Source organism: Odocoileus virginianus, chromosome 34 (assembly GCF_023699985.2).
Source record: "Odocoileus virginianus isolate 20LAN1187 ecotype Illinois chromosome 34, Ovbor_1.2, whole genome shotgun sequence".
Lineage (NCBI taxonomy): Eukaryota > Metazoa > Chordata > Mammalia > Artiodactyla > Cervidae > Odocoileus > Odocoileus virginianus.
Genome location: NC_069707.1, coordinates 31,421,745 through 31,449,333, shown reverse-complemented (window position 1 = coordinate 31,449,333; position 27,589 = coordinate 31,421,745). Strand labels below are relative to the sequence as shown.

The following is a 27,589-nucleotide window of genomic DNA, read 5'->3' as shown; positions in this document are numbered from 1 at the left end:
TTCAGTTCAGTCGCTCAGTCGTGTCCGACTCTTTGCGACCCCATGAACCGCAGCACGCCAGGCCTCCTTGGCCATCACCAACTCCCAGAGTTTACTCAAACTCATGTCCGTCGAGTCGGTGATCCATCCAGCCATCTCATCCTCTGTCGTCCCCTTCTCCTCCTGGCCCCAATCCCTCCCAGCATCAGGGTCTTTTCCAACGAGTCAACTCTTTGCATGAGGTGGCCAAGCTATCGGAGTTTCAGCTTCAGCATCAGTCCTTCCAATGAACACCCAGGACTGATCTCCCTTAGGATGGACTGGTTGGATCTCCTTGCAGTCCAACGGACTCTCAAGAGTCTTCTCCAACACCACAGTTCAAAAGCATCAATTCTTTGGCACTCAGCTTTCTTCACATACTATGACACATACCATGATGATTAATTTCATTTCTTCTTCATACCATCCAGAGACAGGTATCATGTCCTTATTTTACAGACAAGGGAACTGAGTCAACAGAACAATTAAGTCAATGGAATGAACTCACATAGCTGCTGAGTAGCAAGCTTGGATTGGCTTAAGTCAACAGGGCTGACTGGCTTAAGTCCCATTCTCTGGGGGACTGTTCGTGTCTCCCTTTCTTATCCACACAGGCTGCAGAGGGGGTCTGAATGGGGAGTTATGTATAGAAAAGAAGTTGGAATAAGGCTCAAAAATAATTTTGTACTTTAACACAGTACGGTTTCAAAGAGTCATTTGATTTTATTTATGAAGTTTTGCCTTTTGGCTGGAAAAGAAAAATAATGAAAAAAAAAAAAGATGGTGACCTCACAGAATTTGCGGCTAGCCATTATTATTATTATTATTATTATTATTATTATTATTGGCTATGCTGGGTCTTCACCCCTGCATGGGCTTTTCTCTAGTTGCAGACAAGGAGGGCTATTCTTTATTGCAGTGCATGGGCCTCTCATTGCAGTGGCTTCTCTGCTTGTGGAGCACAAGCTCCAGCCCTCGGGCTGCAATAGTTGCGGATCCCAGACTCTAGAGCACAGCCTCAGTAGTTGTCATGCATGGGCTTCGCTGCTCCAGGATGTAGGATCTTCCCAGACCAGGGATTGAACCCATGTCTCCTGCATTGGCGGGCAGATTCCTCACCACTGAGCTACCTGGGAATCCCTAGCCATTATTATTGATATCAGTTAAGAAATACTTACAGGGTCTTCCCTGGAGGTCCAGGGATGAGGACTCTACACTTCCACTACAGGGGGCGCAGTTTTGATCCCTGGTCAGAGAACTAAGATCCCATATGCCAACCAACCAAAAAAATTTTAAAAATAAAAGAAATATACATGAATCATCTTTACATTTCAGGAAAATTAAACAAATAAATGAATACCAGTGGATGGCTTTGGTAATTATTCCTCCTCTCTTTGTTTCTTTCTTATTCTCTACATATTTAAACATGCTGCTGTTGTTAAGTCACTTCAGTCGTGTCTGACTCTGTGCAACCCTGTAGACAGCAGCCCACCAGGCTCCCGTCCCTGGGATTCTCCAGGCAGGAGCACTGGAGTGGGTTGCCATTTCCTTCTCCAATGCATGAGAGTGGAAAGTGAAAGTGAAGTCGTTCAGTCATGTCCGACTCCTAGCGACCCCATGGACTGCAGCCCACCAGGCTCCTGTCCCTAGGATTCTCCAGGCAAGAACACTGGAGTAGGGTTGCCAAAACATGAGACCTCCATAAAAAGAAGTCCTCATTTACAGAGCAATTCCAAGAAAAGAGGAAACCAATAAGCTGAAGAGTGTCTCACTCAGGCTATGGCTGAGTTAACACTTATCTTTGAAGCTATTTGCTTGCTTTTGATTTTGAGAAGTTCATACACAGAGAAAATAATATAACCATTTATATAACAACCACCCAGAATTAAATAGCATATTGTCATTTTTACATTGTTCCTTTTTGCCCCCACTAAACACAGCACATGTCTCCACTCTCAGTAGGTTCTCAAGGATGACCTGAATGACAAACTCAGGCATTCAGAGTCTCAAGGAAAAACTCAGGCATCATCAGTTTGAACAAATCTGACCTTTTTTTCCCTAAACATGGCCATCATCTCCTTTAAATTAAACCCCAAATAAATTTGGCAATCAGTATTTTTTATCAGAATTTAAATATTCTTAGGTCTGCTATATGGACCTACTTATAGAGAAACATAAAAAGCATGGGTGATTTATTTTGCTTTTTTCTTTTTTCGGTCATGCCATGCACCTTGTGGCTTATGGAATCTTAGTTCCCTGACCAAGGATTGAACCTGGGCCCTCAGCACTGAGAATACCAAGTCATAAGCACTGGACCGCCAGGGAACTCTCAAGCCTGGGTGATTTATTTCACATTCTTCTCAATCAGATAAAAGACACACGCAATCTACACTTCATAATTCACAGCCTTCACAGGTATTCATAGTCCAAGAATAATGTGCAGTTTCAATAATGTGTCCAATCTCTTTTCTTGGCAGTTGAAAGAAGAGATCTAAAAATGATTTGATAAATCAAGCTATGATACTGATTCCAAGACAGAACTCATCATCTTCTCTCCCCCATGAACCATCTCTTCTTTCAATTTTTTAATAAGGTCTTAACCTATAACATTGAGTGAGCTGCCAAGCATTTCAACTTCTCCCTCTACAACAACACACGTGTATTCTCTCATTCCAAAGCCACTCTCCTAGTGGAGGCTTTCTTTTCCTCTCACATACACTATTCTAACCTGTCCGGGCTAAACTCTTTCCTCTCATCTTTTGTATTTTAAAATCTCAACAACAAATCATGCCATTCCTCTAGACAGAACCCAACAGCTCCACTTTGCTTCCGGAGAAATTCACTTTTCAGCCTCCGACCCGTGCTCCATATGATAGTGTCACAAGACGCTCAAACTGTACCAGGAAGATCTGTTCTCGGCGTCTATGGTCATGGCATTCCAGTCTTCTCAAACCTGAATCTGGCAAAACTGAACTGTATCCATCAGAATTTAAGTTCTGTTAGGATAGTTAGCGACTTCACTTTTACTTTTCACTTTCATGCTTTGGAGAAGGAGATGGCAACCCACTCTGGTGTTCTTGCCTGGAGAATCCCAGGGATGGGCAAGCCTGGTGGGCTGCCGTCTATGGGGTCACACAGAGTCGGACACGACTGAAGCGACTTAGCAGAAGCAGCAAGATAGTTAGCTGTTTTAAACACCCCTCAGGTGGAAAACATCTGGACCCTCAAAACTTAAACACACCTTCAAGCATAATGATAAGCTCAGTAAGAAATAAAGGGAAATTTCTCAAAAGTAAATTTATACAAATATTTGAAATCAAAATGACAGACAAAAACTGAAGCTGACCCCTATGAGAATATGTGTCTCTACTATGATCACAGAGACTCAGGGAATATCAGTCACAGGATAGCTAATGGAATGCTATGAGGGAGACTGAACTTGACACTGAACTCTTCCCCAACTCCATTTAGACATAGAACCTGGAACCCTCAATTTGATACAACTCCAGTAAAATGGTAAACTAGAAAAATCTAACTGCTAGCAAAGACAGCCAATGAAAAAACTTGCTTATGCCACAAATTTGGGTTAATAAGTCCTCCCCCTCAATTCATATCTTGAAGTCATAACCTCCAATGTGATGATATTGAAGATGGAGTCTTTGGGAGGTAATTAGGGTTAAATAAAGTCACAGGGGTAGGACCCTCATGTTGGAATTAAAGATTTTTAATAAGAAAAACCAGAGAGTTTGCTTTCTCCTCTCTTTCTTCCTGTAAAGACGTCATACAGGCACCCAAAGAGAGGGCAGCTGCCAATAAGCCAAAAGAGGAGGCCTCAGGATGAAACCTACATTGCTGGTGTCTTGATCTTGGATTTCCTGGCCTCTGGAACTGTGAGAAATAAATTTCTGTCATTTACCAGTTGTCCACCACACAACTATATGAATAGCTAAAGGGTTAAAAACTAAATAGTAATAGCTAAAGGTATAAAAAGCTAAATTAAAGGGGCTTCCCAGATGGTGCTAATGGTAAAGAACCCGTCTGCCAATGCAGGAGATGCAAGAGCCGTGGGTTTGATCCCTGGGTCCGGAAGATCCCCGGAAGTAGGAAATGGCAATCTGCCCCAGTACTCTTGCATGGGAAATTCTGTGGACAGAGGAGTCTGGCAGGTTATAGCCCATGGGGCCACAAAGAGTCAGACATGACTGAGTGACTGCGAACATACAGAGAGGGATGGAAAGATATGAAGTAACTGGAATTCTAACACACTGCTGATGGAAATATAAAATGGCAACATTACTTTGAAAAACTATTTGACAGTTTCTTAAACAAGGACACCATGGAGTCCAGCTATTGCTATTCTATTATTAGATATACATCCAAGAGTAATAAAAGCATCTGTCCAAAAAAGACCTGTAAGAGTGTTCAAAGCAGCTTTATATGTGATAGCTAATCCCAGTGTGATTTTAATTTGCACTTGCTTAATGAGTCCTGCAGGAGAAAATGGCAATCCACTCCAGTATTCTTGCCTAGAAAATCTCCATGGGCAGAGGAGCCCGGTGAGCTACATATAGTCCACGGGGTCACAAATACTCAGACATAACTAAGTACATAACGCGTGTACAATGAATAGTGTGCACTCTCCAGATACTGGACATCAGTTACATCTTAGAAAGCCTGTTAAAAATCACACCATGCAACATCACCATGCTCCATCTGTGTGTATGCTAAGCTGCATCAGTCATGTCAGACTCTTTGTAATACAGTGGACTGTAGCCCACCAGGTTCCTCTGTCCATGGATTCTCCAGGCAAGAATGCTGGAGTGGGTTGCCATGCCCTCCTCCAGGGGATCTTCCTGACCCAGGGATTGAACCCAAATGCGTAAAAATGGAAATCACTGGTAATATCAAGATTTACAAGGATACAGAGCAATTAGAACCATTATACACTTTGAAAACTGTCTTCTATCTAGGTTGAAACTATTTTCTAGGGGTAAAAGTAAAGGTTTGCCAATCTTGAGATCAGGCATTAAATGGCCTTACAGAAATGTGTTTGTAACCTTGCCACCACCTTTGAACGAGCTCAATCTAGACTTCTGGAGAACAAGATACTATAACGTAGAACTCGCTTCCCAGCTGAGGACTCCTGGACCAGCCTACAAAGAGCTGACTTCCAACCATATGCGAGAGCCCAGCCACCATTAAAGAACTGCCTACACAACCCAAGCTCCTTACAGAACTATGAGTAAGCAAAGCCCCAAATGGGAGAACACCTGCCAACTAATCTGTAAACTGTAATAAAGGTGTATTTATTTAAAGCCTTTGATTTGGGGATGATTTGGGACACAGCAGTAGCTAACTGAAACAAATAAAAAATCTGGTATATACAGACTATTAAACACTGTACCACCCAAAGATGAAAATGAACACATGATTTTATACATGCAAAAGCATGACTGACTCACAATATGTCGAGGTAAAGAAGACAGACACAAAACAGTCCTACTGTCTGATTCTCTCTGCACAATGTTCACAACAAGCTAAGTTAGTAAAGTGACCGGATAGTGGTTATGTCTGGAAAGAAACGGTGCCTGGAGGGGGCCTGGGCCACTTCTGGGGGAGTGGTCCTATTCTAATTTCTTGAACTTGACTCTGATTCCTTGAGTCAGTTCACTTTGTGAAAAATCAATGAGTCATATACTAGGGTTTGTATACTTTTATATAATTCAATAAAAGGACTTCTTAAAAGGAATTGATAAGTAATTGAACAGCAAATTCACCAAAGAGGTAATATAAATAAAAAGAGCATCAGTCTTCCACTGGTAGTCTGAGCAAAGCAAATCAAAGCACTCATAAATACTAGTTTCCACCCACCAGTAGGCAATATATTTAAAAGACTGAAATATTCAGTACTTGAGAGGAAACAAGGAAATATTGCACAGGGCTAGTATGTAAAATTTAGAAAGCAATCTAATGAATATACTAAAATTTGGAATGCAGATAATCTTTACTCAGTGCATTTATGAATCTTTCCTACAGAAATGAAATCATTAGTATGTAAGGATATAATTACTAGAATATTTATTTAAGCACTGTTCATAGCAGCAAAAGAATTAAATCACCTTGAATATATACATCAAATATGGATCATTGCAAAAGCTGCAGTTTATATGTAACAGGGGACTTAATTATTTAAATATTAAAATGCATGTGTTATTACATTTTGACCTGCAATGATAAGGGTGGTAATTTGAAAAAGCAAATTTCAAAGTAATATATATAGTGATCCTACTCCTGTTTCAAAAAAGAAGGGATATTAACTCAATAAAACCTTATCTAATTCTGTAATTTTTTTCCTGAGTATAAAGTTATAGAAATTAACAAGTAAATCTATTAACATTGGTTACCTCAGAGAAGTGGAATTTGGAAGAAGGGGAACCACAGTTTCTTTTATACAGTTCACTCTTTTTGCTTGTTGTAACAAGCTTTTATTACATTGAAAAAGAAACTTATACACAAATTAGAAAACACTTAAAAAAAACTCTAGGGCTTCCCTAGTGGTCCAGGGGTTAAGAATCCACCTTGCAATGCAATGGACAACGGTTCAATCCCTGGTCCAGGAAGGTCCCATATGCCACGGAACAGCTAAATTGGTGAGCTACTGACCCAGCACTTTAGAGCCTGCAAGCCACAACTACTGAAGCCCAAGTGCCTGGAGCCTGTGTTCCATGAGAGACGCCACCACAATGAGAAGGCTATGCATCACAGCTATAGAATGCCCGTGCAGCAAGGAAGATTCAGCACTGCTAAAAAATAAGTAAATAAATCTTTTTTAAAAGACCTACAAAATTTTTTTCTTAAACTCTCAGCATTTAAATTAAAAATAAGAACATCCCCTCACCTCATTAAATTCAGTTTTCAAATTTCATATTCAATCAGCACAGGTAAATGCACACATTACACAAACCAGGCCCCAAGAAAGGAGAAAAAACGAAAGTGTTCTCTTGAGAAACACTGTACAGAACAAACTCCTTAATCTTTCAAATAATGAGGGACAAAATTTTAACAGTTGTGATCTCTTTTGAAGATTATTAAAGGCCAGTCCAGGAGGACATCGTGTCACATAAATATCATATGTTATTAATTCAAGCAGAAGAAGAAAGTTTTCTATAAAATATCTTTTAGCACTTGGAACAAATATACTTTGACATAAAGTGACCAATCCAAAAATCTGTTGGAAAATTTATTTGCTATATGAGTGGAAAATATTACGCAGAGTACTGACATTTCCTGTTTATCGTGAAAAAAAAAAAAAAACAAAAGAATTTAGTTCCCTAACCTTGTAAATTTGATTCATTTGTGAATCTTACAACTTCTAGAAATGGGAGTTTACCTTAAGTAACAAATAAGATACATTTGGCAGCCTAGTTCTTGTAAGAACCAAGCTTTATCTTAAAAATGAATACAGAAATAAAAGCGAAGATAGCAGAAATAGTGAACAGCAAATTATAAAGGACTAATATATAATATGAAATCCACTTGGATATAAACAAATATATTTCAATGTTCTCTTCTTTTTAATGTTTCAAAAAAGTCAATGAAATCAAACTGAGTTTCACAACTGCTCTAAATTACTTGGATGTAATTATTTATTAATTTAGAACTTTTTCAAAAGCTCTATAAATTATTTCGTTAGAAATTATTCAAAGATGACAGATTAGAAAGGGTTACAAACCTTGGGTGTATTCTGGGTGTATCTTTTACTGTAAAATTGTTTTTTATTTCATATGTTTAAATAGAGATAAGTAACAGCAATTTGGAATTTATGCCCTAAGTTTGAATCCCAGTTTCAATTAATTAACTGGATGAGAAAGGTAGTTTTTTTTCACGAGACTTCATTTTCTGCAACCATGAAATAAATGTTGATGAAAAAACAGAAGTTTTAGAGTGTCAGAGTAAAAAATAACCATACCATGCCTTAATATCAGGTGCTTTATACACATTTTCAGATAATTAATCTGTGAGTAGGTAGTATCTCCATTTTGCCAATGAAGAAGGTGACGTTCAGAATTCTGTTTAAGTCACCCAAGGTCACACTGTGGAAAATTCTTAGAGATGGGATTACCAGACCACCTTACCTGTCTCCTGAGAAATCTGTATGCAGGACAAGAGTAACAGTTTGAAAAGTCCATGGATCAGTGGACTGGCTCAAAATTGGGCAAGGAGAACAAAATTGGGCTGTATATTGTCACTTGGCTTATTTAACTTCTATGCAGAGTACATCATGTGGGCTGGACAAACCACAAGCTGGAATCAAGAGTGTTGGGAGAAAAATCAACAATTTCAGATATGAAGATGATACCATCCTAATGACAGAAAGTGAAGAGGAACTAAAGAGCTGGATGAGAGTGAAAGAGGAAAGCTAAAAACTGGCATAAAACCCAACATTCAAAAACTAAGATCACGGCATCTGGTCCCATCACTTCATGGCAAATAGATGGGGAAACAGTGAAAAGAATGACAGACTTTATTTTCTTGGGCTCAAAAATCACTGTGGACGGTGACTGCAGCCATGAAATAAAGACATTTGCCCCTTGGAAGGAAAGCTATGACAAACCTAGACAGAGTATTTAAAAGAAGAGATATCACTTTGCCAAGAAAGGTTCATATAGTCAAAACTATGGTTTTTCCAGGAGTCATGTACCAATGTGAGAGATCATAAAGAAAGCTGAGCACTGAATAATTGATGCTTTTAAATTGTGGTGCTGGGAAAGACTCTTGAGAGGCTCTTGGACAGCAAGAAGATCAAACCAGTCAATCCTAAAGGAAATCAATCCTGATTATTCACTGGAAGGGCTGATGCTGAAGCTGAAGCTCCAATACTTTGGCCACCAGATACAAAGAGCCAACTCATTGGAAAAGGCCCTGATGCTGGGAAAGATTGATGGGAGCAGGAGAAGGGGATGACAGAGGACAAGATGGTTGGATGGTATTACCAATTCAATGGACATGAGTTTGAGTAAACTCCAAGAGACAGTGAAGGACATGGAAGTCTGGCATACCACAGTCCATGGAGTCACAAAAAGTCAGACGTGACTTAGAGACTGAACAACAGCAAAGGTCACACAAATGGTAAACGGGAGAGCCAGGATCTGAAACCAGCTCTAAGTGACTGCGAAGACAATGTCCTTGAAACTTTGGTACATATAAGTTAAATACATTAGGTAAGCTCCCACTGCTAGCTAAGTGAATGTGTTTTATAATACTAAATCCTCTGTAACATTAGGAAAGACATCTAAATTTTCTGAACCTTAGTTTCCTCCTCTGCAAAACACTATAATTATTAACAGCAAGTAAAGCACAGTGGCTGGAACGTAAGGACCAATCAACACTTATTTGTTTTCTAAAATTCAGTATTTTTAAAGCACTTTCAAAATAACATTGAAAAGACAAGAATCATTATCTCCATTTTGCAGGTCCATACAGTCAAAACTGTGGTTTTTCCAGCAGTCATGTATGGATGTCAGAGCTGGATCATAAAGAAGGCTGAGCGCCAAAAAATTGATGCTTTTGAACTGTGTTGGGGAGAAGATTTTTGAGAGTCCCTTGGACAGCAAGGAGATCAAACCAGTCAATCCTAAAGGAAATGAACCCTAAATATTCATTGCAGAACTGGTGCTGAAGCTCCAATATTTTGGCCACTTGATAAGAAGAGCAGACTCATTGGAAAAGATCCTGATGCTAGGAAAGACTGAAGGCAGGAGGAGAAGGGGACAACAGAGGATGAGATGGTTGGATGGCATCACAGACTCAATGGGATGAGTTTGAGCAAAATCAGGGAAATAGTGAAGGACAGGGAAGCCTGGCGTGCTGCATTTCATGGGGTTGCAAAGAATCGGATACGACCTAGTAACTGACAACAACATACACTGACACCAATATCACAAAAGGTAAGAGAAGCATATTCAATAACAGCATAACAAATAACATCGTGTTTATTGATGTGATGAAAACCTATGTTGTTTCCATTCAAAAGAACTAATTTTGCCTTGAAGTTATGATGCTAAGATCAGCTATCATGGAGAAAATATCCAATTTCAAGAATAAAAATAAATTTGGAAACTTTTAGTAACTATGAGAAATATTCTTGTTTGGAGAGTGGTTTCAAAGCAGTATTTTTTTCAAATCTCAGGCAATAAATGAATAAACTCTCTCTTGAGATCCTTACCAGGTCCATGATTCTATAAAATAAGGAACTAAGTGATACAAACCTCTTGTATAAAGAAGCCCACACATATTACATACTTGTAAACTACTGAGGAAACATGATTGACATTGACAATGGGAATGGATGTCCAGCGACCTCAATGGCCAAGCCACCCTACAGGGACTGGAGCTCTAGGGAAGACCTCTCATTTCTACAAGAACTGAAAGGCCATCACTCTCTTCTGAGGAACTGTTTGCAGCTTTTCTTTAAAGAACTAAATGCTTATATGCATGTGTGTGCAATTAAGAGGTAGCCTTGGTTTCTATTTTGGAGGGCATGACGCAACTACCCAGAGTTTTAACATAAGTAAAACTGTAAGTTCATGACTGGGGATAAAGCTACACAATGGTATCATTCAAGATAAAATCAGTGACCCCATTTAGGTAGTGAAAGCCACAGTCTACAGTCCCTTTCAATATTTCACACGAGGGGCTTTGGTGTGGTGTGGCGAAGGCATTCTCTGATCAAAAAATGCAGTTACCCTGACAACAAGTAACCTCTGGGATTCTGCATTCTAATCTAACATAACCAGACTATGGATTTAAAGTTCAGTCGGCAGCTGCTGGCCAGCTGTAGTCCAGACAGATGTTGGCTGGAGCATCGAGGATTATTTGCCACATGTGGGACCAGATGGAAACTTCTGCACAGACCGACTTCAAAACTTTACTGCTGAAGCAAGAATCCTATTTTTCAGCTAATGATTGTTTTTTGCCATGGGCCTAAATAGTCATATTTTGAGATTAACTCAGCAAAAGTGCTTGTCCATGTTTATTTTTAAAATACACTTTCTTTCTTAGGGAAAAGCATACAAACAGGAAAAGTACCAGCAATGAGCCACTTACTTCTCTGGGCTTCAGTTTCCTCATCTGTAAAATGAGGATAATAACACTACCTATTTCCTAGGCTGTTTTATGAGGATGGGTGACTCACAGAATGTGTGATGTTTTCAGTAAATGTCTTTCGTCTAATTTTAAATTGGCGCTTAAGCACATAACAGAGAGGTTGTCTCCTGGTCATCCTCAGCACACCTGGATTCTTACCTAAGATCCATCTGGTTGTACTCTCCCAAGATGATTCTTCCCATATGGCGTGGGACTGTGCCCAGAACTTCACTCCTGTCTCCTTTCTTTTCGCCTCGGCTGCCTGTACTATGTCGTTTGACGGCAATGTTCGCTTACCAGCTTTGGGGTCTCTCTTATTCATGTGGCATCTCTTCTCCCCATCTAGGCTAGGAGGTCACTGGGGTGAAAGGTCATGTCTTATATCACCTTGTATTTGACAGAAGACACAGCACTGTCTGCATCAGGTACTCACTAGACATTCACAGATAATTCTTTGCAATTTAGAGGATAGTTTGAAGGGCTACTTCTCACTGATTAAGCACATGGTGTATTAAGTACACACCTAATTTCTGCAGTGTCATGAACAAAGTACCTCTTCTATATCTGTAAGACTTCCTCACATTAAGTGAAAGGCTGAGAGGTTTTTGATAGCATTTATGTACTTATTATTTACATGGTCCGGACTTTAGTTAATATTTATGATTCCACACAGAACAATTCAGTGAGATTACAGTATGAAAAGATATCTCTTTGTTGGTAATGGAATGCATTCAAAAGTCAGCAAGGTGGCCTTCCATATACAATTTCTAAAATAGATCCATTACATTATAAACGTTAATGTATAGAGTTAGCTTGATGTATATATTTCACTAGAACATAAATTTTTCCCTTCATAGAAGAAAGTATCCCTTATATCTGAATTAGTTCGTTGAAATTTTATAATGAAAGTCAGCTGTGGTTCCAGGAAACAGCTGGTGTTTTCGCCTCTCCACTTCCACAAAGAAATATGCAATGCATCAGGAACAAACTATCTCAAAACCATAAATTGCTTAAATCTTCTTCATGTGCAGACAACAGTGCATTTCAATAGGAGACATTTGATGTGTGTTCAATTTTTACAATAGTTGTTCATTAAAACAGTGTATAACTATAAAAATATGCATGGATGCTATGTAATATGAAGAGCACTTTACTAGGTGCTACAAAATATAATTTAAATATGGTCTCCTGGGAAATTTTAATAAATATAAAACACTGGTTCTCAACCACAGGGTTTGTTTCAAGGTCATCTGGGGAACTTTTGCAAATGACAGCAACATAAAAGTCTGGACTCCATCCCTAAAGATTCTATCCAGATGGTTCTAATGTGTACCCTAGGTTATGAATCTAGAAAAACAGAATTATTAAATGAAGCAAGACTCAACCATAACTTTTTTTGATATATGAGCATAATATTCCTCTTCATAAAATTTATATATTATTAAAATCAGGTATATTCTGAATTTTTGACATAAAAATACATTCATTTCAAATGTAGTGAGAGGTTTGATAAAGATCCACAACAGTGCAATCTTTTACCACTTGATTAGAATTGTATAAAACTATTCTCAAATTTGACTTTATAAACTTGAATAGTAAACAACTCTTATTTAACTTAATTTCTAGCACATACATAATTTTTTGTGTTGTAATGTGTTCAGTCACTCAGTCATGTCTGACTCTGCAATTCCATGGACTATAGCCCAACAAGCTCCTCTGTCCATGGGACTTTATAGGTAATAACAGTGGAGTGGGTTGCCATTTCCTTCTCCAGAGGATCTTCCTGACCCAGGGACCAAACCTGTGTCTCTTGCATCTCCTGCATTGGCAGGCAGATTCTTTACCACTAGTGCCATTTTACTAAAAGCTCCATTCATAAAAACTATAAAAAATGTCAGTGTTGCATTAACAAGGATGTCATTAATGGATGACATCCTGATTTGATAAGTATACAATTCCTTACATTGAAAACAGACATCAAAGCAAAATTGGTGTGTTATATCCCATGGAAATATACACAAATTATCTTCACTCCTTTTGTAATTTTTAGCATAACTTTTTATTACAGCTTATCTTACAAACTTTATGAATGTATCCATTTACTTGATACATTTCCAGTTTTTTCCATTTAAATATTTAACTAGCCATAGAATTTTAAGGGTTCAAGATCACTTAGGACAACCTCTCAGTTATACGGATTTATAGCCTTTGAGTTCTGTTGTTTACATGAACTCTATCTTTTGAGAAGCACTATGATGCAGAGACATGACTGATCAGCTGACCAATGTTTACTGCAGGATTAGAATCCACATAGACTGATTCTTAGGTCATTCAGAGATACCAACATTTCTAGACCTCTCTCCAATGACATGGCTCTTCTTGCTTCTAGGGTACTTACTCTCTAGGCATTTTGCCATACATTTAACTTCCAAATGAAAATGTTAGTATTTTTTTCTCACAAGTCTCTTCTTATGCAGTGAAAGAGAATAAAATAAGTCATTACCATTTTTTCACTTAATTCCAAAGAGGACTATAACTCAGCTTATATAGAAGGCTATAGGCTTGTTTCCAATTATCCTTATGCTACAAGACAGGTAGCATTTCTTCCCGCTGAAATTATTTCTTCCCACTGAAATTATTTCCAGTTCCTTTCTCCCTAACATCATCTCTGAGATCTAACGTTCTGTGCCTTGTTGTACCCATGTGCATAATCCTTCACCTAATCAACCTAATGCAAATCTTTTCTAACTCAGCTCCCAGGATCTTTATACTGATATTTCTGGAAGGTTCTGTCTAGGAACAGATCTTATAGGATACAAAAGTAGCCTGGATACTGAGGAGCTTATTCAAATTAAGTTCCATTGGCATATATTACCTAGAAAAGCCTGGGCTAGTAGAATTTATGTTTCATTGGCAATATGCCTGCGTGTATGCTCACTCAGTCGTGTCCAACTCTTTGAGATGCTACAGATGGGCTCTGTCCATGGGGATTCTCCAGGCAAGAATACTGGAGTGGGTTGCCATGACCTCCTCCAGGGGATCTTCCTGACTCAGGGATTGAAGCTGGGTCTCCTGCATTGCAGGGGAAATTCTTTACTGCTGAGCACTGGGGAGGCCCCCATTGGCATAGATCACCCAGAAAAACCATAAGGCCTGGGCTAGTAGCATTGTAGAGAGAAAGATCTGCTAGCTTTGCTATGAAGACCTGTGTTCAATCTTGCCTCTGTTTCACAGAACTTGTGTAATGTTAAGCAAGTTCTTTGTGCATGCCATGCCTCACTGTGTTCATCTGGAAAGCGGTGTTAGAGGGAGGCTGTGAAAATCCAACAAGATAATATATCTAAAGTAGCAAAAAAAATATTTTACTTACATATTTCTTTGTATATAAGTAAAGTCATTCATATATTAATATTTCCATATTTCTTAATCTTATTGTGCCATCAACATCTAGAATCCAACCTAAATATTTTAGTATTCCACTTTAAAAAAATTTTTATTTATTTATTGCCAAGGCTGCATGGATCTTAGTTACCCTGACCAGGGATGGAACCTGTGCCCCCTGCAGTGAAAGCCCAGAGTCCTAATGACTGAACCACCAGGGAATTCCTTCTTAGTACTATTTCAAAAGAAGTGCTGTTAATCACAATATTTACCAATTTTTATAGCCAATAATTATCAATAAATGAGCTAATGCTTTTCAATTCTGCAACCCAACCTTTTGGACTATTAAAAAAAAAAGATATAGTAGACTGGGTATAGAGTTGGATGGCAAAAGAGCAACAAAGAAGAATAATTATATTTTTATGTTTGTGGAAAATGTTTTAAGGCCATCGAGTGGAAAGTTAATGGGTGATCTAAGAATGTAAAAGAATATTTCCCAGAGGTTAGTCACCAGCTGGTTTTTATCCTTACTAAGACAAGAACAGGAGGAAATTAGCTTAGATTTCATTTGGTTTAGAATAATGGAAGCAAGCTATGAAATCTAATTCCCAAGGAATCTTTTTGTCAAAATATAATAGAGATTTACTGCCTACCACGGTTTCAGGGCAATCCTGACTTTAAGTATGAGAAAATACTAGATGAATTTATAGTCATCCATCTCTATAATCCGCATCAAGAGAAGAAAACAAGCAATTATGAGTCGATTATGGAACAGGTGTTTTCACTTGTAATCATTTCATCTTTACTGGAAATTATGTTTCCTACCTCACAACTGAAGATGCACACAAAGTTTAGTTTGCCCAGGATCATTCAGCTAATGAAAAACTGAATTAGAACACAACCCCTACCTATCTCCAGAGTCTATCCTGGGCGCTGCGCCAACCTATGAGCCTTCCTCACCCTGCCATTCTTAATTACAATCCTTATTATTTTTAAAAGGACATTATTCCCAATATTTAGATTTATTTCATTGCTTATTTATTTAGATTTATTTTATTTGGATTATTTCCAAGATTTAGAGGTATCTGAAAACCAAAGTAAACTGGGAATATAACTAGCATTTACTGAGCTACCTAATATATGCCAAACACATAAAAATGTTACATATAATGTCTCATTTGATAATGACAGTTACCATGTGAGACAAGTACTATTGTTATCCTCTTTACAGATGGAAACCTAAGCCTCAGAATATATGCTAAGAGTTAGAGATGTGGATGGACTTTGAGACTGTTATACAGAGTGAAGTAAGTCAGAAAGAGAAAAACAAATATCGTATATTAGTGCATATATGTAGAATCTAGAAAAATGGTATAGATGATCTCATTTGCAAAGCAGAAATAGAGACACAGATGAAGAGAACAAACGTAGAACACTAAAGGGTGGGAGGGAAAGGGGTGGGATGAACTGGGAGGTTGGGATTGACATATACACCCAGTGATATTATGTATAAAATAGACAACTAATGAGAACCTACTGTACAGTTCAGGGAACTCAGTTCTCTCTGGGGACTTAAATGGGAAGGAAATCCCAGATAGAGGGGAGATATATACATGTGTGTGTGTGTGTGTGTGTGTGTGTGTGTGTATAAAGCTGATTAACTTTGCTATATAGTAGAAACTAACACAACACTGTAAGGCAATTGTACTCCAATAAAAATTAATTTTAAAAAAAGAATATATACTAAGAGAGCCCATGACTGAGGGACTAAAGAAGGAGACTTTTAACTTTAGGAAGGAGGACTTTTAACGTCAAAGGCGGCAGCGGGGTCCTAAGCATTTTCACCCTGGAACACCTGCCCGGGGATGGTGAGAATCAAGCGTGTCAGGAAGTCACACCACAGGGCATCCAAACCCCCACACAGATTTCAGTTTTAGTTTTCAGCAAGTCATAGATACTTGGAAGTAAAAAAGGGCCAATTGAAATCATCTGGTCCAATCCCTTTATCTTATAGACAAGGAATTTGAGGATCAGGGCAAGGTTAAGTACTTTCTCTAGGGTCAGAAAGCTAATTAGTGACAGAGTTAGCAATAAATCACTTCCATGAAAAGACATGCTTTCAAAGTGAATTCAATTACCTCCACTCTCAAGTGGCTATTAAGAACACCCATGTAGCTAGACAATCTCCAATGTTTCTGTAAAGTCTATGTAACCCAAGAGGATCTAGAAAGAACTTGGCAACACTGAGAATCTAAGTCAACAATCTTTAAAATGTGCTAACTTGAGTCAATTCATTATTGTTAGGGGCGGTGCTCCTATCAACTTTGGTTCCAAGTTATAGTTTCAGACAGTTACTGTAAACGCCCAGGTATTTTCATCTCTCCTCTGGTAGATAAAAGATATATAACATTTCAGATATATTTGGATATAAGGGTAAAATTATTTTGGTGTTTGTAAATTTTGGATGACAAAATCCCAAAGAAGAGGATTCTTATGATTTTACCACATGATCTTTTTTCCCCAGAAGGTCAAAAATCATCTGTCTTGTCAATCGTGATAAAATTCACAGATGTCAATGGTAATACATTGATGTTAAGAAATCAATAGCCAAATACAGTGTTGCAAACTATTTAAGAGGAATGCAAAGTATTTTTACACAAAGCATACTTTTAAAATCAATTTTTTTCAACATACTAAATAAATCTATCTGAAGAGAAAAGCTTGCCTTTAGGAAATATGGTTGAATTAGTAAAAGATCAAAGGGAAACATCAGAAAGCCTGAACAAGTACTATAGAGTTGGAATGAAAATGGATGAAAGTACAAACGATTGTTCAGTCAACGGTCAATAATAAATACCTACTAGTCTGCCACTGAATAAAGTGAAACAGAAGGTAAACACACAGTGAAAGGAGGAGAACTAAAGCATGGCATCCATATAAATGCATCCTGATGACAAACCAAAATGCTATTTCCATCAGGGGGAAAAAAAAATCACACCAATTAAAATATATTTTGAAATATCATTTCAGGGGAAAAAAAGGAAGAAGATAGACTGAGAAGAAATCACTCTAACAGTTGTCAAATTATGTAGTTTGACACCGAGAATTCCCACATTTTACTAAATTTAGCTTTGATGTCTTACACATTTTCAGAAATAGAGACCCGTTATCACACTTAATGTTTCAGAATGTGTTAATGCTAAATTTCTCCATTTGATGGTGTCCTTTCATGTAAGAAAGAAGAAGGAATGAATGAGACAGGGAAAATGGGCAGCAGCGTTCACTTAATATCGTGTATAAAGTCGCAGTTTCATGCTGTGTGTCTAGCATAGGAAAATTGATTTTTGAGTGACATTTCATGGGTATACAGTACTCTGGCTTGAAGGACATTTCATGGGTATTCAATGTCTATTGTGCTTAGATTTCCTTATCCCAGGGAACATTCCCCCAAATTAAACCACACAGATTTATGAATGCCACCAACGGAAAAGAGCAGCAGCTTCTAACTTAATGGCAAGAAAGATATGCTGCCCAGTAGCAAGCAGAAAGCATAGGATTTCCCTCCTTGTGTCTACTGCTGAAGAAGAGAAAGATAAGAGTGGTTTTTTTTTCACTCAATTTCAATTTTTCCAGAGAAGAAAGTTCTCTAGTGGCCTGCCTAAATGAAATAAGTGACAATCCAGGTTTTATTTAGAATTCTGTCTGGAAAAGGTTGGCTGGTTTGGAATCCCACAGGAACCCAGAAACCTAACAAGATGTTCAACAGATTAGCAACTGTGTATCACTAGTGATCAACATAATTTTATTTAGCTATGTTATTTAACAAATGCTATGTGCCAGGCACTATTCTAAATTACAAATACTAAACTCCTTTGATTAATGGTCATAACATCTCTCTTACAGGAGAACCACTATGTCCATTTCTCCAATGAGAAAACTGAGGAACAGGACAGTAAATAATTTGCCCATGATCACACGACTAATAAAAGAAATCCTCTCTTAAAACTCAGCAATAGTCAACCTTTTAGAATGATGCTCTTCCTTTTCTGGGCTGTCAGACAAAAATAGTAGTCTTCAATGAAAAGTTGTTTGGAAAGCAAAACTGAAAATATATAAACTGATAATAGAAATCGAATTTATTAAGAATCCTCTGTGTTGGATACTGTAGTAAGTATTAATAAAATTTTTTAAGCTTGTTATTTAATCTTTATTCTAAACAATACCATTAGAAAAGCATTGTTCCTACTTAAATGGTGAAACTGAGTTTTGCATACATGATGAATAACTTTCCTTCTGTTCAATGACTAATGGAAAGAAGGATTCAAAACTGGCCCATCCAAATGCAGAACCTACCTACTGCCTTCCTACTTGGGAGACATCTCCTTTAGAGGGAGATGACTAAGGATGATGATTCAACCTGGATGTTTTTCTTTTTCCTCCTCTTTAAAATAATAAGCCATCAACAGCTATTCATTAAATTGATTAAGACATCAGATTTAAACAGATGAATGAGGAGTTTAGTTTATCTATGAGGAGAATCCCCTGACACGAAAAGCTCCTCAAAAAAATTGATAGCCCCAGCATCTAGCAGAGTATATCCAATCATTAATTGTGATAATTATATTTTTTTTCTTTCAAAAGTTTATTTAGTATCAAGCAAGAGGAGACTTTGCTTAACACTACAGAACATTTCAAGACTTGAGTTACAAAAGAATACATTATTTGCACTTGTAATTGGCTTCCCTTTTTACGCATGTTGGCAAGAGGAAAAAAAAAATAGCATATGATATTATACAGACTAAAGAGAGTGGAGGCAGGAGGAGAAGGGGACAACAGAGGACAAGATTGGTTGGATGGCATCACTGACTCAATGGACATGTTTGAGCAAGCTCCAGGAGTGGGTGAAGGACAGGGAAGCCTGGCATGATGCATCCATGGGGTAGCAGAGTTGGACATGACTGACTGACTGAACAACAGCAAAAGAAAGTGGAAAGAATCACTTCCTCTAAAAAATTTTAAATTGGGGGTAATGTCACCTATTTAGCAAAGCTCAAGTAGGGTCATATGAAGAGATGGGCTGGAGGGTGAATCTCAAGAGGGAATCACAAAGATGATCTCCTATGAGACGTGTGGTTTTAATATAATTTACCAAGAATTTTTTTTTTCACAATCTCCGTATATGCCATCAGACAACATCAACATTTTCAAGTCATAATTTTCAACTTTGTTTACTATCATCAAAATATAAATCAGCAAAATGAAATCACAAGTGAACTGGAACTATCAATAATTTATATCATAACCCAATCTTTCCTGCAGATTAAGTTATTTACCTTTCTTATTTTATAATTTTACAAATAACTTACCTTACTATTTCATACTTTTAGTAGCAAATAATTCTTTTGTTGTGTTGTTCAGTCACTAAATCATGTCCGACTCTTTGTGACCCTGTGGACTATAGCCCACCAGGCTCCTCTGTCCATAAGATTTTCCGGCAAGAATACTGGAATGAGTTGCCATGTCCTCCTGCAGGGGATCTTCCCAACCCAGGGATCAAACTTGCATCTGCTGCATTGGCAGGCAAACTCTTTACCACTAAGGCAACAAGGGAGCCTCATTCATGAGAAGTAATTGAGTTTAAATTTAAGTCACCAACCTTCTGCCCTGCAACCACAAAAGTTTGTATAAGCCCTGCTTGCCAACCTGCTACCCTCCCTCACTCAAAACCCCTCTTGTTCAGGGTAAAGAATTTTTGTCCTCTTACAGATCTTCAAACATGAAAAAAAGAAAAAGAAAAAAGGCTGTCCCAAAGTCTTTCAATTCACTGAGAATCCTCTTCATACCACTGAAACAGCAATGTGAACCCAAGAGGACTTAATTCTAAGCATATCCTTAGATGACAGATGCACACATATCTGAGAATTACTATAATATGCTTGCAATGAGAAAACTAAGAATTTTCAGATGAGGTACCAGGCAAAAACCCCACACAGAGGGTCAGAACATATACTGCCACTCCTTCAGTGCAGACAGTTGTTTTTATTTCATTCAACTTAATTACTAGCATCAATAAAAACAAGAAAAAAAAAATGCATTCAAGTAAGTGGTTAAGAACTTCACATCCTATCAATTAACATTTGCTGAAAAATGAATCAAGGACCTGTTTTGTGAAACATGTGCTTAACCAATAGTTTTATACTTGACCTTTAAGCCAGGTTCCAGTTCAACTTACTAGAGTGATACATAGCATGCATAACATTCTCTTTTCTGAGAAAGGTTTTTCATTGGTTTAAGGGAAGGACTCAGGCACTATTAAGCTTGTAAGACTAGAATTTGCATTCTCCTTTCACATGCAAAAAACAGAAACAAACACTGCGTGAAGGTGAATGACTCATCCACAGTCACACTGTTGGTAAATTTGATTGTGAAAATAACCTACAAATATTTAGGACTACTTATTTAATTCAATAATCATTCCCCAACCTACCCCTCTTGCCTCTTTAAGTAGTTGTGAGTCATTCTATAAACAATAGGCAGATTTGTGCCACTGGAGAAGTATATTAGAAATTAAATTTAAATCACTTTATAGAATGTGCTCAATATTTCCATCTCTGCCAGAATGCTTTGAGGCTGGCAGGAAAAATGGAATGACTGACTGCCTTTTCACAGAGGAGGACCCCAGGGCAGGCAGCATTACCCCAGAGTGACTTACTTGAGACTAACTACATAAAGAGACCATATAAAGAGCTATTTAAACCTGCATGTTTCCTTCTAGATTCTAGAATCTAGAAGCTTCTCCCTTTCTCGTATCTACACTGCTTTACCACATTGTCTAGGGGAAGACAAAAAGTCAGCAGTATCTGGCCTTCTGATGGTCTGTAGTAGTTTGTGTGCACTATGCAATTCTATCTTATTCCTTCTTGTGTCTTGTCCACATCTCCCACAATCTCACTGTAGGTTCTTTGAGAGCATGGATCATATATTCAACCTCTATGGAATTTCCCAATTCCTAGCACAGAGTCAAGGTCCTCTAAGTTTTTAAAAATACCTGTTCATTCACTAACTAGATGCAAAAGTTTTGAGAGACCTGTCCCTGGAGGAAGTGAGAATTAGATAAGAATTAGATGTCACAGGCAAATCAGGCTTTATTTATTACTCAATTCTGTGTTTTTCAATACTGTAGAAATTCACTACAATTTTCTCATTTTCCTATTTTCAAAAAAAATACTGTAACAATTACTTTTATGAAAATATGCAGTATTTTCAATGAAGCAGATATTATCAAACAATATTTGTGAGAAATGTAAATCTCCTGGATAGAATTTATTGATATACAAATATATTATTTTAAATTGCAATTCCAAAAATTCTAATTGTTGAACTGTTCCCTAAGAAATAACCAGAGGTGTACAAATGCATCCCAAAACTTTAACCTTTAAGCATATAAAATTAGGAGACAAAACATAAAATACTAGCTACAACCCAAGTTTCTTGCTAAATTCAGTGACTTTAGGACAGTGGGTGATTCAGATAAGCCGATTCCTTGTTCTCTAGGTAACTTTGGAATAACTGAAAACCATTTCTATAAATTTATTATTTTCATTTTAAGAACAACAATTTCTCCTGCATGCCTACAAATTAAGTTTAGCTGGTGAATGAGTCACATACCTTTATGACATGATGCTTCTCCTGGAGCACGGGAATCTTAAACATTTGGCACCAGTATGTTGTACCTTTGTTTGGAATGGGAACCTGTCTTAAAAAATAAATAAATAAAAAGGAGAAGGGGACAAAAGTCATATTGTCTTGACATTCTATTAAAAACAATAATTTAAGTTAAAAAAAAAAACACAAAAACTATTATATGGTTTCAATAAACCCATCCCTAGAGTCGTAAAAACCTGAAAACAAAACAAAATAACTTACGTCTTGATTGACCAGATCAAAGTATGGCACGGCTGTAGACAACACATTGGTTTTTTCAGGATTCAATAACCGCAGACTCTTGGTACCACGATTGGATTCATGGTACTTGGGACCTGCTTCTCCCACGTCTTCATGGTGGTAGGCCCAGATCACCCTTACGGTGCTCTCCTGGTGAACAGAAATGGGGAGGGTTATGTCTCATGACAGCACTTTCCCTACCACTGAGTTGAGTTTAATGAATGCTACTTAAAGCAGGATACAGAAGCAAAGACAAGAGAATGACATTCAGAGTCTTAATATGGTCTCTCACATAATTGTTTGATTAAGCCTTAAAAATCCAAATAGATGAGTTCCTTTTTGAAAGAAATCATCTCTCCCATGCAAGATAATATGTTCCAAAACATTGGGTTGGTCAAAAAGTTTGTTTGGGTTTAGAGTAAGATGTTAACAGAAAAACCCAGGTGAACTTTGTGGCCAACCCAATAGAATGAAGGACAAGTGACTTATTAGTAATCCTTTCATGCTGATAGCAATAGCAAATCATTGTCATGCAAAAACTCCAAACTACTGAAAACATACTAGTAGTTACCAGGCCAATACTCTCGTTAAGTAGCAGGAGTTTAGGATAATTAAAACCTGTTTCAATGCTATGGAACATTTTAAAGAAAACAAATAAATATAATGAAAGTTCAAATGACTTCCCAGGTCAGAATTTTAATTTTCACAATAGATTTTTCCTAGACTCTAGCCCAGTCACATGTATGAATTTAGAGAAAGTGAAAATGCAAGAGGAACTTCTGATTCTGGGTTGTTTATTATCGTAGAATCTAGCTGTAATCATTTAATGAACTCTGGGAATGTTCAAGGGGCTGGGGCATTCCAACTAGGGAAAGTACTGTCAGGCGAAACTGGTTGCCCAAAGGGCGGTGGGGCAATGGGGAGGGTGTGCTGGGATATAAAAAAATAGTTCAGTCCCCCCACACACAACGACGCCTTTGTCAGATCTTTATAATAAGAACATTGAAAATAAATAACAAAACAAAAGTTATTCATTTAAAAAGTTACATTATTTCTTAATAAGTCAAATGACTATAATTATTATTATAATTAAAGTATAAGAGCACTGTATATTACATAAAAGTGGTCCATGTCTTTGTACACATTTTTCTCCCTCTTTTACTCTTTATGCAGAATGTTAATCAAAACTGCCTCAGATTTTTACATTTCCATTTTTAAAGCTTTGAATGACAAAAAAAAAAAAAGGTAATTTTGTTGGCCTATACAAAATGAAATTGGTTTAAGAAATTCATGGACAGTTTCAAAGTACCACATGAATTATAGATCCTCTAAATGTTTAATTTGCATATGCACAAAGATGTTAATTTTTGCACGATGCCTGACAATAACAAACCTTGTATAACATGTTGACAGGCAATTTTCATCAGTCTACTATTCATCTTGACTTTAGAAATTTACAAAAGTGAATCAGTAACAATTCAGATGAATTATAGCCTAGTATTCAGTATCATAATTCTCTCTTATGTAATATGATTTCTTCCAACCTTTATCAATTGCTTATTTTCAAACTGTATAAAGAAGCTACAATCTTTTATAGATAAAACCACACATACTTTAAGCAGCTCTTCAAAATTTTAGATTCACACAAAAACTGCCTTTATTGAAGTTTATAGTCATAGGTGGTTTTCCCCCCCTTGTGGCTTCTAAGAAGAATTCAAAAATATTCCCAAAAGACTATGTGACTTTGTTGCTAAGGGTTATTTTTAAATATTTTTCTTTTTTATTCTGCAAAGTATTTCCCAATTGTAAATGTACAATCTGTTCATGCATGCATTTACTGATAGACTTCTTACCGTTATACTCTTGTCATTTATGTCACAGGTATGCAGTTCTCTGGCAAATTCAATTACTGTGTGTGTACTATTTTCCATGGCATATTCTAGGTGGTAATCTTGCTGAGCATCTTTTCTCAGTTCTCTGTTTGCATTTGTAAAATAATCCTGTGGAAAATATGAAAAAGGAAAATCCAGCTGTTCTAAATTCAGAGTGAAAAGAATTTAGATTAAGAGTATATACATGTAACATTGAAAAATAATTCTGGTTTGCTTATTAAAAAATCCTGTATTTACAGTCATCTTTTTAAGTCCTGGGAATTTCCAAGGGGCTGGAGTGTTCTCCCTAGGGACAGTTCCCTAGGAAACTAATCCATATTTGAACTTCTGGCCCTTCAGGAAAAGGCAGTGTGGATTTATAATAGAGAGTATTGAAAGAGATGGAATGAGTAATCACCGAGTACTTTTTCCTCCTTCCACAGATGAAAAGAACTTCAACACAGGGAAATGACTTGTTCCAAAGTGAAATGACTAACTAGTTCACAGCAAAACCAGGACCAAGCCCAGTGTCAGCACTTTTTCCACTATTACACCTTATGGTGCTTACCTTCTGCACTTCTAAAAGCAAGGAGATTTATGTTTAGGTTATCGGTTTTTTTTTTTTAGATGAGCTTTAATGGCATACATTTATTAAAATGAAATGCAGTGAGAAAATATGGAAAGAAATGACTCTAGTTGAATTACAAGACACTGAAAAACTAGGGATGTTTTGTTTTGGTGGTTCAGCTATAATTCTCATACTAAACTAGTTCAGTGGTGTAAGATCGCTTCTTAGAAGCACACAGATGCAATGGAAAGGGCATAAGCTTTCAATCAAATAACTAGGATCTGACCTCCCAGTTCTACTCCAAAAATGTCGACGAATTATTGAAATCAAACTCTGAACTTTTGTTTTAACATTAATAAAATCGAGATAGGGACTTCCTTGATGGTCCAGTGGTTAAGACTTCACCTTCCAGGGCAAGGGGTATGGGCTCGACCCCTGGTGGAGGAGCTAAGACCCCGTGTGTCTCGTGACCAAATAAAAACAAAACATAAACCAGAAGCAATATTGTAACAAATTCAACAAAGACTTTAAAAATGGTCCATATCTAATAAAATATTTAAAAAAGGAAATAAAACAAAACTGAGATAATACATGCTTATTGTATGAATTCTGAAAGATAAATACATGAAATAGTATATAAGGGAAAAAACTGCCAACCATAGTTAGAGCTCACTCAATGCCTATCTTCTTCCCTCTTTTGCAATTAGAGTAGTTTTTCCCCAAAATATTCTCTGTGCTTTTTACAATTAGCTTTCTATGTTGAGAGTTATAAAAATGATGTTGTTCATTTTTATTACTTATAGAAGACATAATATTTGCCATAATTATACTGGTTTTTCAGCATATAATGGTATTTATCTCTGATAAGTCACAAAGGATTGATTTAGAATATACATGCTGAAATAAAATTATAATCAGTTTTACTAACACTAAAATTACATTTGAAGAAATGATTGCATGCTTGACAGAGAAAATACAGTTGTACAAGAGAAAAACTTTAAGTTGTCTGTAATTGTCATACTCTAGGATACGGATAATAGTATTATAACAATGTTAAATGACCTAACATCAATTATCATGGTTATGTAAGAGAATGTCCTTGTTCTTGGTAATTATACACTTAAACATTTAAGAGTGAAAAAAAAAAGAACAAGAAATGGTCATTCTCAAATGGATGGCATTTGGTGTTTTTATTTCTAGCACTTATCTAAGGTAGCTATCTAGTGTACGTACATTCCAGTGTACGACATTCAGGGTACCACATCTTGACATGGTTCAAATCTCACATTATTGGTGATGCATAGAACCTAACTAACTTCACTCTGGTAGCAATTACAACACATTGAGTACATTATATGCACCAGTTTAAGCATATTACATGTATTAGCTCATTTAATCTTCCTATCAAGGCTATGAGACAAAATGATTTTCCTATTTCACTGAAGCACAAAGAAGTTAGCATCTAGGCCAGAATCATACAGCTGGTAAGTGGTAAAGCTAGTATTGAAACTCAGGCAGTCTGATGTGAGCCTCCTTCTTCACTGTTCTACACCATAGTGGCCACTGCTGGAAAAGGATGGGTTAGTTTACATCCTTCTGTCTACAGAACTATATACATCAAGTATTTTTTCATATAAAAAGTTACTTTAAAAAAAATGTTACTTTTTCTGTTAAAGTCAGAGTCTATCCAAAAATGTATTCTGAAAACCAGCTGTAATTGTGAAAGCAATTCAAATGAAATATTCCAATGATAACCGTGTTTTTCCCACTTTTGATCACATAGATTTTCAGTATATAAATGAAATAACAATGCCTGTGGCCAAGGGATTTAGATAAACTAACTCTGTCTTTACACCAAGCTCACATTACATTACATGATTCAAGCAATCAAGGTTTTTGCAAACAAACAGAATACAATACAAAATGCAATCAGTTCAAAGAGTAGAATAATTATCCGAGTTTTGCAAATATGTTTCCAAAGCCTTAGTCCCACAAAATATCCAGCTGGCTTGCCAATTTTCCATTTGTTTTATTTCCACTCACCAAAACCAATTGTTTTCAGTTATTCCACCTTCTTCTGGCTTTTCAAATAACTTAACTATGAGAAAGAGCTGTGAAAAGAAGAGAAGCGAAAAGCGAAGGAGAATTAACTATGAGGAAAGGGGAGAAAGTCCACTCAGGTCTCACTGAAAGTCCCTCGAGCTCATCTGCATTGTGGGAAACACTGAGGGTTCAATATTCAGAAAAGACGGCTGTCAACGATGTCAAAGTTCTGCACTTCCGGAAAAGTGTGCTTGTCCAAAAGAAGTTGGTGTCTTCAACCTCACCAAGGGGAAACATAAATGGGTTTGAATAAAACTAAGGTTGAAATGTTCAGTTCATTCAGTTCAGTCAGTTCAGTCGTTCAGTCGTGTCCGACTCTCTGTGACCCCATGGACTGCAGCACGCCAGGCCTCCCTGTCCATCACCAACTCCCAGAGCTTACTAAAATTCATGTCCATCGCGTTGGTGATGCCATCAAACCATCTCATCCTCTGGTGTCGCCTTCTCGTTCTGCCTTCAGTCTTTCCCAGCATCAGGGTCTTTTCCAATGAGTCGGTTCTTCACATAAAGTGGCTAATGTATTGGAGTTTCAGCTTCAGCATCAGTCCTACCAATGAAT

The 27,589-nt window shown here is 37.2% G+C and overlaps 1 protein-coding gene across 2 annotated transcripts in view; it reads right to left on the bottom strand.

The window, feature by feature from the left end:
- MOXD1 (monooxygenase DBH like 1) overlaps window positions 1–27,589 on the bottom strand; it is an 87,833-nt gene that overhangs the window by 37,379 nt on the left and 22,865 nt on the right. For both annotated transcript variants that reach the window (XM_070461404.1, XM_070461405.1), the window contains exons 2-4: window positions 24,342–24,488; window positions 22,471–22,638; window positions 22,213–22,296 (exon numbers count right to left, since the gene is read on the bottom strand). In XM_070461404.1, coding sequence (XP_070317505.1) covers window positions 22,213–22,296; window positions 22,471–22,638; window positions 24,342–24,488 — 399 coding nt within the window. The remainder of the gene's footprint in view (window positions 1–22,212; window positions 22,297–22,470; window positions 22,639–24,341; window positions 24,489–27,589) is intronic.